The 9,981-nt window shown below is 44.6% G+C and overlaps 1 protein-coding gene across 1 annotated transcript in view; it reads left to right on the forward strand.

The window, feature by feature from the left end:
* PIN1 (peptidylprolyl cis/trans isomerase, NIMA-interacting 1) overlaps positions 1-7,633 on the forward strand; it is a gene marked incomplete at its 5' end in the record, with an annotated part of 24,359 nt that extends 16,726 nt beyond the window's left edge. Inside the window, 2 exons of the mRNA XM_019513636.1 lie at positions 2,937-3,047; positions 6,422-7,633. Of these exons, the coding sequence (XP_019369181.1) occupies positions 2,937-3,047; positions 6,422-6,531 (221 nt within the window). The remainder of the gene's footprint in view (positions 1-2,936; positions 3,048-6,421) is intronic.
* Between the last annotated feature and the right edge of the window lie 2,348 nt (positions 7,634-9,981).

The following is a 9,981-nucleotide window of genomic DNA, read 5'->3' on the forward strand; positions in this document are numbered from 1 at the left end:
TCACCACCAGTTTCTTCCATCATCCCTCCAATTTTGATCTTGTATAGTGGGTTGGCTGGTTGGTTGTGCATGTGACCTGTTGAGTTGGTCTTTAAGCTGCCCATCCCCTGACAGGCTCTGGAAAATGCCGTGCATGCTTCCGTGTACAGTTCCATATCAAAGAAATCACAGTGGCATTTGTTTTCTTTGTCAGTGCAGTTAAACTGTGAAAATACTTACTGATGCAGGAGCACTTCTAGAGCCATGCTTAGGAGTAAGTGGCACTGAAACCAGCTTGGAAACTCTTGTTCTCTCCTCCAACTTCATCACTTCTAAGGCTGCCCTCTTCCACTCTGAACATCCCCAAATGCATTCAAAGTATGTCAGGTGACTGTGCACATACATGCTCAGATAGGGGTTTTCCACTTGTTGTATTTGGGCAGTGAACATAACCGTCCTGAAATTTAGTGTCCAGGTGCCCACCTTGTGAGAGGAGTCCATATGCTCAGTCTACATTGCTCAGATAAGTTACCTTCACTGGGAAATTCAGCTTCTGATACTGGAAGGCTAAACAACATCCGGTACTTGGAGAGCTTTAAGAAAACTAGCAGTCATCTAACTTCCATGTGCAGCTTGCCATATAGTTCTGAAGACTTCACCAGGTGTTAGCGCCCATCTGAAGTGCTGCACTTCCCTTTACATAGCAGCTGCTGCCTTCAATGATTCTCTTCAGAGATGAAAGAGGGGACTGTACTTTAAAACTGGGGAAAGTCAGGCTTCTTTGATCTGAACCTTAGCTTGCTTGGTTGCTGTTACTTTTGTGAGCATTGCTTGTCCCAGAAGTCGGGCAGTGCTGCTGTCTTCATTGTATGGAAGTGGGGAGTGACACCCGGGAGACCCAGCCCTGGGAGTGTGTGGCTCAGAAGGGAAATAAACCCAGCACTTAAAGGATAGTACTGGACTGCCCAGGTAATGTGTGCAGTAGTTTTCCTGGTGGAAATATTGGCAGTCCATTTTGAGGAGTCATTGGAGGAAAGCGCTAGGCTGAGCCTAGTGAGACGTTATTGCTTCCAGTGCCTCTGATTTCCAGTGACTGAGTGCTCAGCAGAACTATACACGGTCTAAAGCAGTCTTCCTTTCTTTTTTCTAACTAGGGTACTGGGAGATCCCCTTAAAGGATGCTGTACACTATTAGCACTGCTAGATATACAAACATGTGCATGCAATTCACAAAGTAAACCTGGAGATTACAAACAGGAATTCATGATGTCAAAAACATCCCTGCCCTGGTGTGGCCTTCCTGAGCTCTTTGCAGAAATCATAGTCCTAGTGCTTAGGGTCAGAATGGACCTAAACAGATCATCAGATCTGACCCCCTGCCCCAGGCAGGAGTGGGTGCCGGGGTCATATCACCCCAGCCAAATATACATCCAGGTTCTTCTTGAAGACCCCAAGGTAGGAGAGAGTACCACCTCTCTTGGGAGCCCATTCCAGAGCCTGGCAGCCCTAACTAAAGTAATGCCTCCTGATGTTCAGCCTGAACCTCCCTCTAACTATTCTCTCTAACAAGAACTATTCTATTCTTTTTCTGAAGTCAAAAAAGAGTGAAAGCTAAGAGCTGCCATTTTCTGAGGAAGGGGGTGCTTGAGTTTAAACAAAGGGCACGCCTCATTAAAAGGATTGAGAACTACTGCTCTAAGCTTTTCATACTCACACCCTTTGCTCAGGGTGTGAGTATGAAAATGAAAATTTAATGATTTCGGAGCCATTAAATACAGGCTGTTGTGGCAATATTCAGAGATGTGTCTGAAACTGGGTGTTCTGCTTGTCTTTAACTAAATGCTGTTGATGCCCCACGTTGGCAGCCTGCACCCTCTGAAGTCGGTCAAACACTGTTAAGAGGCCGGTCTGAAGGAGTGATCTGAAAGATGAAGAGAGTTCTAGTTTTTCTTGTTTCATGGATAGAAGGGCAAATTGATGTAGGTGCTGGCAGTACTAAGCTACATAGTAAAATAAAGTGTGTGCAGATATTTTAAAGGCCCCACATCTTTCTCAATTTTTTGCTTATTTAGCTGAAAATTTTATGCTTGGCCTCTTTTCTTCCTCTTTTTGAACACACATTCTTGGCTTTTGAAGGAGAGCCATGAGTTTGTACACTTAAAAGAGCAGCCCTCCTTGTAGTGAACAGCTTGCAGTGAAATGGCTGGACATGAAGAAGATTGGAATGTGCTTGGGAAAAAAAACACTTGATGAGAAGTGCTTTTGAGTGTTGTGATGGAAGTTAATTTTGACTTGATTTAAATCAAGTGCTTTGAAAGCTTCACTTCTCGTGTGCGCTGCACTTTGCAATGTAGACAGCTGTACATGCTTGGCTGAGTAGTGAAAAGGCATCTGAGGTGAGAGTTGCTGGGAGATGGGTCCAGTAGCTGCCAGTTGTAGAACTGGGGCACAGTGAGTGAAATTGGGGAAGTAACTCTACTGAAACCCTGTTTGTGGCATGTCTGATAAATGACTGTCAGGGGCTTGTCTGGAGTGCACAGTGCAGCCAGTAAAAGGCACTTCTAGATCATCTGTGAAATGTTAATTATGTGATCAGCTACATTGTAATGCAAACACGCTAGGTGGCAGAGTCATACTGGCATGCACAGCTTGGCTGTGGCTCTGTGCAGCAGCAGGCCGCTGTTTGGCAGTAAAAGCAATGGAAGAGGAAAACCTTGAGCTGCTGTGCTAATTCCTTGGATCCGTGGCACTTCTGCAGTGGTGTTTTCTGCCTCTTGTTGAAGGGTGCTGGGACAAAGAGGTCTCTGAGATGCCATGCAGAGCAAAAGCAGCACCTTTGAAACACTCCTCAGTAATGAATATTCCTTTTTAAATTTGTCCTCCCTTCTTTTTATAAACATTCCCCTCCCTTGACCCTGTTCTTTGCTCTAATGGCTAAATGCTGTCTCTGTCAACAGGCTACATCCAGAAGATTAAATCGGGAGAAGAGGACTTTGAATCTCTGGCTTCCCAATTCAGTGACTGCAGCTCAGCGAAAGCAGGAGGCGACCTGGGTGCTTTTGGGAGAGGTAGGTCTGGCTTGGGTATGGCCTTACATATACAAGACTGAGATTACAGGGCCGATGCTGACTTTGCTAGCAGGGGGTGGGGATTAATAATATGTCCCTCTGCTGAGGAATGAATGTGAAAATGGATTTGTGCGTTAGGTAGCCTGCTGTGCAGAAAATGTAGTTTGCTGCTTAGAAGTTAAACCAATTAAGAATGCCGCCACAATATTATTCTAGGCAGAGAGGATGTTACACAAACGTCCTTTATGAAATTGGCTTTTTCTTTTAGAAAAAAGATTTTTTTTTCTAGCCACAGTGAATAGAAACCCAGTTGCTTAGTGTAGCAGACCATGAATAAAGAGGAAATGGGTAAATTTTGCTAATAGCAAACCAGATAAATAATTAAATGCTATAATCTTAAATGAGGAAGCTATTAACAAATTGTGAAAGTGGGTACAATTCATAGCCAACCCACAATAATGTTGTTGGTGAGGGAATTCATTACAGAATTGCTGATCTGCATTGCAAGGGAATGATTGCAAGAAACTTCTCTCAGTGTGTGCTTATTAACAGGGGACTTGTTAGGGCACATGAAACAAAGTGTTGTTTGAAATTTAGAAAGGAGACTAAGCAACTGTGGGACAGCGATTCTCAAATCATTTGACTGTTTGGTGTGGCACACAGCTTCATTGTCTAATGAGTAGAACAAAGTAATGAGATTATGCAGATATAGCTACAGTAGCTTAAAAGAATGAATCAAAAAGTATGTAAGTGACTGGTGCCTGCCTTGCACATTTTAACTGGAGTAAGTCTACAAATCTGTAGTCAAATATGGCATTTTTTGTCTCTTGAAAACCTGTGCCCTTAAGTCATAGGAGCTGGAAACAGACCCAAAAGAGCAGAGTCTAGGTAGAGCTGTCTACAGACTGAAATGGTGAGAAGGGATCCACTGCATTTAGAGTGGTGGGGACCTCACTTCAAGCTTATTTTCAGGGCTAGTGGGATGAGGAGCATTTTAGATTCCTGCCTGGTAGCAAGAGTGCAAATCTTGCTGTGGGAATCTCCTCCAGAGTTATACAAGGATGTTGGAATGGCAGACAGTGCACAGGACACTGCATAATTGGTAATACAAATGCAAAAGGGTCCAGGGTAGCACAGGAGAAAATGCCTCATTAAAGGGGTTAAAATAGACGTGAGTGACTGCCTCAGAGTCAGGGTTGGAAGGCACCTTCTGAGTAACCAAGTCTGGCTTCAGGTAGCCCCCAGATTGTAGTGACTGAAGCTGTCTTCAGAAACCTAATTCTTGATTTTGGGGTTTCCCCTTCCCACTGAGATATTGTTTTTAATTGCTGTTATACTTAGGGATTTAATTTGTACCCCAGTCAAATGATATTTGAGGAAAAAAATACTTCCTTTTAGAGAGTCCCTTGCACAATGGCATTTTATGGATTCTTATACAATGAAACACCCATTAATCTTGGGTTGCTGTGACTGCTATTTTGGGTTCATTTGGAAACTGTCAGTTCATTGTGGTCCTTCTTGACTTATGGAAAGAGATTTCTCCTGATTTAAGCAAAAAGCAAAGAAATGTTGCAAGAACCTGTCTCCACTAGATGACACTAAAACTACGAGTGGCTGCTCTGCTTTCGAGATGTCATGCTCAGTCTCTATCTCTGCCTCTGCTCTCATTGGGCCGCAAACATAATTTATTAGATCTATGAGTCCTGGTTACTTTAGAGGTGAAACTGATAAAACATTCCAATTTATCTTCTTGAAAAACTGCAAGTAATTGACACTTCTGCTTTTTGGAAGATTATTCTGGTGCAGCAGAGAAGCTATTTCCTTGTCTGAAATAAAAATACTGGGCTACTACCAGAAATAAAATACAATCTGAAGGGGAAGGGTTTTTACTGTGCAGTTCTCAGTCAGAGCAGCAAGTGCAGCTGGTCTTATAATGAAAATAAGTGGGACAGGCGAGCATTCTGCCTTTCCTACCAATTAATCGAACTACAAAATTAAGGGGCAAAGCAGAACTCTGGAAAATCCTATATATCAAGTCCCTTCAGCAGTAAACTGAGCTTTCTGTGAAGGGGAAAATATCTAGCTGAAGCTATTAGGACTAATCCAGAAAGGGAGGAATTGAGCCTTCATGGTATCTTGCTGCCTTGCTAGAGAAATGGGTATGGATGGATTTAGTGCCTAAAGTAAAATATAAATTCCAGAGCAGCTCCTCTGCTACATGTGCTGCATCTAGGATGTGTGCCTTGTGCAGCGGCTGGAAAGCTTTAGTTCCTGAAGAGATTAGTATATCACTGAAATGTCTGCTTGGGAAAAAAAGGAGTCTGTCGACAATCCATCCGTCACGCTGTCTATGAGCTTTCTGTAGCCATCTTCTAATGTGCGGTAGAGTCCAGAGCTGCAGCACTGTCTTGAAACTCTGAGACAAGGGTCATAAACTTACAGGAGATTTATACTGTCTTTTTGGCAAGAGGCTGATCTGTATCTTTTCAGGCGTCTCAAGGCAAATGCCAGCAGTGTGAAGCACAGGGAGCAATGGCTCTGTACGGGCCATGAGGCTTCATTGCTGCTTGGTCCCTTCTGACCAGCAGTTCATCCTTCTGCTGAAGCATTTGGTGCGTGTCCCACAAGACAGACATGCTGGGAGCAGCCACACCTCATTGCTGCAGCAGTTTCTCTGCTCTAACTTCTGGTTGAAGTAAATTGGACCAAGATCCTGTTCCTCTTGAACCCTTTCTAGCAGACAGGTTGCTTCCTTCTTGGCTCACATTCTGACTGAACACTTATCGCTGCCTGTTCTTTCTGGCCTGCTGCAGAATTGCTTTAGTTTTCCTGCTTGGTATTCCTTGCACAGGGGCCAGCCTAGCATCACATCTGGCTTCCTAAAGCCTCAGTTGCTAAACTGCCAGGAATTCGGTGACTTGGAGACCTAAGCAGTAAGTGTGCTCTTTATCTAGGTCATGACATTACCCACGCGTGCCGTGTAAATTATTTAGTGCAACTTGTAATGCACACCACATCTCACCCCTCAGTGTGCCTTAAGGGCATCCGAGATGGAAAGACTGACATCACTTGTGCCAGTGAATTTGCTGAACCAATTTCCTCTGCCTTTGAGTCTCCCTGCTTTCTGAAACACTTTTTCCTTGCAGCAGCAATGTTTACGGGGTTTGAACAAAAGCCCTGTATCTGAGTCATGAGTGTAAGAGATGGTGTGGAGTGCCTTTAGGGAACAGACGGAAATGAATGCCCCCTGCCAGTTATTAATTGGTGACTTTGCTGCTTGCCTGGAGGCCATGTTTGTTTGAGGCTGGTTTGTTCAGAGAGGTCTCTGACTCTTTCCTGGCTTAATTGAACTTTCTCATTGCTGCTCTCTGCAGGTCAGATGCAGAAACCTTTTGAAGATGCCTCATTTGCGCTGAGGCCTGGCGAGATGAGCGGACCAGTTTTCACAGATTCAGGGATCCACATCATCCTCCGCACAGAATGAAGTGCCTTGGTGACAACGTAGAAAGGAAAGGGCAAGGGGAAGAAAGGAAAAATCTACGCCAACCCTGCACTCTCCCGAACGAACTTCATATACAGTTTAAAAAAAAAAAGCTCATTTCATATCTCAATACCTTCTGTGGCACCTGACACAATGTTTTCCACCTGTAGAGATGCATGGTTAGCCAAGGATGATAATGCAATCAAAATAAGACAGTAGCATCTTTCATGAGCAGAGAGAATGTTAAATTTTTCTGGCATGCCACAGCTGCTTGAGTTTTTTATTGACAATTCCTCAGTTTAGGAGATGTGTCAATGCTAAAGGTCACACTTCAATGCTTCTCATATCCACCTTATTAAAGATACAGAGTATTTATTACAGTACTGCACTGATGGTGGCAAAATTGACTTGTGAGCTCTGGCGTTAGGATGGAATGAAATCCCCACCCAGCTTCCCTGCACATTTGTTTAAAAAAAAAAAATACAGAATAAATGGCATTTGGTCTGCAGCCAGCTCATTTGTTCGCAGAACTGATCTGTTAAAGTTATTTAAAAATTGACCTTAAGACACCAAGCAAAGAGCTAGGCTGGTCCAGTTCAGCCAGTCTCTTGTGCCTGCCTGTAGCTACCCTTCATGCAGCTGTCCATATGTCCTGCCGCACGATGGTACCTGGAGCTCCCTCCACCTCTGCCATTTCATTGACTTAAAACTTGAAGATGCCTTTTGGTTGTAAGGATAAACAGAAGAGGTTATTGGGCAGTAGTTACAGTGTAGGAAGGTCTCTAGCCAGTTAAACTGTGTAGAGGTACATAGGATGCTGTGTGTTAATCATCCCAGCATGAGATCACTCCATCATTGAGATATGAGTGCCATTCTGTAGGAGGGACTGTAATATGGGATTCCGGTCTAGAGAGAAGGCTGTTTTCCTCAAGCTTCTTTTTATCCACTTGTGGTTAAACACTGTAAGTCATTGTTTCCAGTTACATTGCATTGCTTATATTTAGTAAAATAACAGAAAAAAATCCCAGCTTTGGTCCAGTGCAAACAAGCTATATAGTTCCAATTCTCTTAAACAGAAAATAAAGCCCTCTCCAATTAAACATTTCAGATGCTCTGGCATTGATTATTTCCCCTCTCACTGTAAAGATCTCTTTCTTCCTGTTTAAAAAACAAAACCAACCCGTATGCAGCATGCATAGAGAAGACGATCTGATTTGGTCATAAAATGGAAATGTGACTCCTCTGGGATCAAAAAAATCCGTTCTCACCAAGTCTCTGGGTCTTAAAACAGAATCAGGCAAACATTATGCTCCCAGAAACTCAGGCCAGATTCTGTCATTTCTTGCTTGTGCTGGGAACTGCCTTTCTCAGTGAGCAGTTCTGCTGGTATCTTGTGTAGGGTGCTACTCCATGTAATAGTGGCACCTCTGACTTTTTAGCTTAATTCAGTAACTGTTTTCCTGCTTCTGTTCTGCTAATCTACAGAGGTTTCCTTCATGATGTCAGACCAGCCTTAACAGTGAATGGCTCCTCTGTGTGCTTTAAAAAAAAATAGAACTCCCGTCTTGTTTGGAAATGGGGAAAGACGACATCTCCCGAAAGCACCCTCCAATTAAGGTGATCACCTAAAGCGAGAGGCATCTGAATATTTCTTGCATTTCTACTTCTGCTCTTTCCCTTGCTAGCCGGGTTGGGGAAATAGAAGGCTCTTGTGCTTCAGATGAAAGTTGGTTTCCATAGCAACACATTGATTTTAAAAAAAAATCTAGCTATGGGGTGACAAGCAGGTGAGAACTTAGAAAAGGAAAATTACCTCAAATTACTGTGCAGTATCTTATAAGCAGGATCAAAGGTAAATAAAGGGAAGTGGAGATGTCATATCAGTAGTGAAGTGTGGTGCAATAGCAAAAGTGTTGGCAGCTAAATATTTTCTGAAGCAGCCTAAGCTGTGGGTTTTTGTTTCCCCAATTGTAACAGGCTTAAGTCTGAGCTACACAGGTCCCAGTATTTGGTTCATCTCCCTGTCCTCCCTCCAAAAGGTGCAACAGCAGTCAGGATATAGACTATGCGATGCATGAGAAGCCTGGAAGGATTTACGGGTGGGAAGAAGCTGAATAGATCAGGGCTGCTCAGTTGTAGGAGGTGGGATGGGGAGAACGTAGGGCAGTGGCTGTTATTTCAGCCTGTTTTGTACAGGAGGAAGAAGGTGACAGGTTTTACTGGTAAAGAATGCGAGAGCTGTGGGGCTTCTGCTGGAAGTTACGGCCCAGGGTGAGATTCCAGAAAGCATTTGGCACAGACTGGCTGTTCTCATTAGCTAGGTATTGCTTGTTTGCCCGGGTGTGTTCCCTCTATGTTAAACATGCTGTGCATAGTCCCTGACCTGGATGAAGTGCCATCCCACGGTCAGCAGCTTCTGTGGGCACAGGCATGAAACAGCTGCTGAGTGGAAACTGGGAAAATCTTACCCTCGTGAGCACAATTTTTCCTAATGGTCCACTGTGAGACTTGCTCGTTGTGTTGGGGACTGGTGACAGGGCTAAATGGGATGTTGGTCTGAGCTGCTCTCACTCTTCCCATGAGCGTGCCTAATTGGGCTCATCCAGACCCATGATATACGTGGAGAGAAGTGTCCTGCATTGCTGCCTCCACAGCAAAAGCACATAAGTGCTTAGTGCTTCCATCAATAATGCCACCTGACCAGCCCTTTTCCTTTTCTGGCCAGGAGGCCCTGCTGTGGTAGTAGCAGAAATAGCCGACCTCCTGGGATTCCCAAGAAGCAGGTTGCCTCTGGGCTGGTAAGTCTAGGGCACTGTATGCTGCTTTGTTCTGTCGTCCTGCTGTTTGAGTTTTGTGTTTTTGGGAGCCTCATGATAGTAGGTAAGCGTGACATTGCTGCTGCCCAGTTGATCAAGATGTTTCTGTGGGCAGAGCTGAGGTGATGCAAACTTTTGTTTATACCTCTGGGAGCCTTATTAGTGTGTGCCATCTCTACCCCATCTGCAGCAGTGACTGGGACCCTGGGACACCAGTGTGCAGAACTCAGCGTATTAACATGCGGTGGGGCTTAGCTGGAGAGGGATTTCTTGGTGAAGCATGCCTTCCGGTGCAGTCCCGTTGCTGGTCTCTGCTTTTATGCCCTGAAAACACAGCAGCCCCCACCTGGAGCAAGGGAAAGCACTAGACAAAGACCTCTCTGCTGCCTTGATGCAGGTCAGGCACGTCAGCCCCCCCAGGTCCATCAGCCAAGGTTCTAGTGTTCCTGCTGGCAGCATTTCTTGCCATTTGCAGGAGGATGCGCAGCTGGCATGGAGATGCTAATTGAACACGGGAAGATGGGCTGACTGGGAGCTTGTGCCTGTCCTCAAGTGCCCCTCTGCTGACGGACCTGCTGTCTGTTGGCAGGGAAAGAGATTCTGTGTTGCTTCTGCCCCTCGCTATAGTTTAGCATCC

The sequence above is a fragment of the Gavialis gangeticus genome, unplaced genomic scaffold (genome assembly GCF_001723915.1).
Source record: "Gavialis gangeticus isolate Ggan-Ray unplaced genomic scaffold, GavGan_comp1, whole genome shotgun sequence".
Classification (NCBI taxonomy): Eukaryota; Metazoa; Chordata; order Crocodylia; family Gavialidae; genus Gavialis; species Gavialis gangeticus.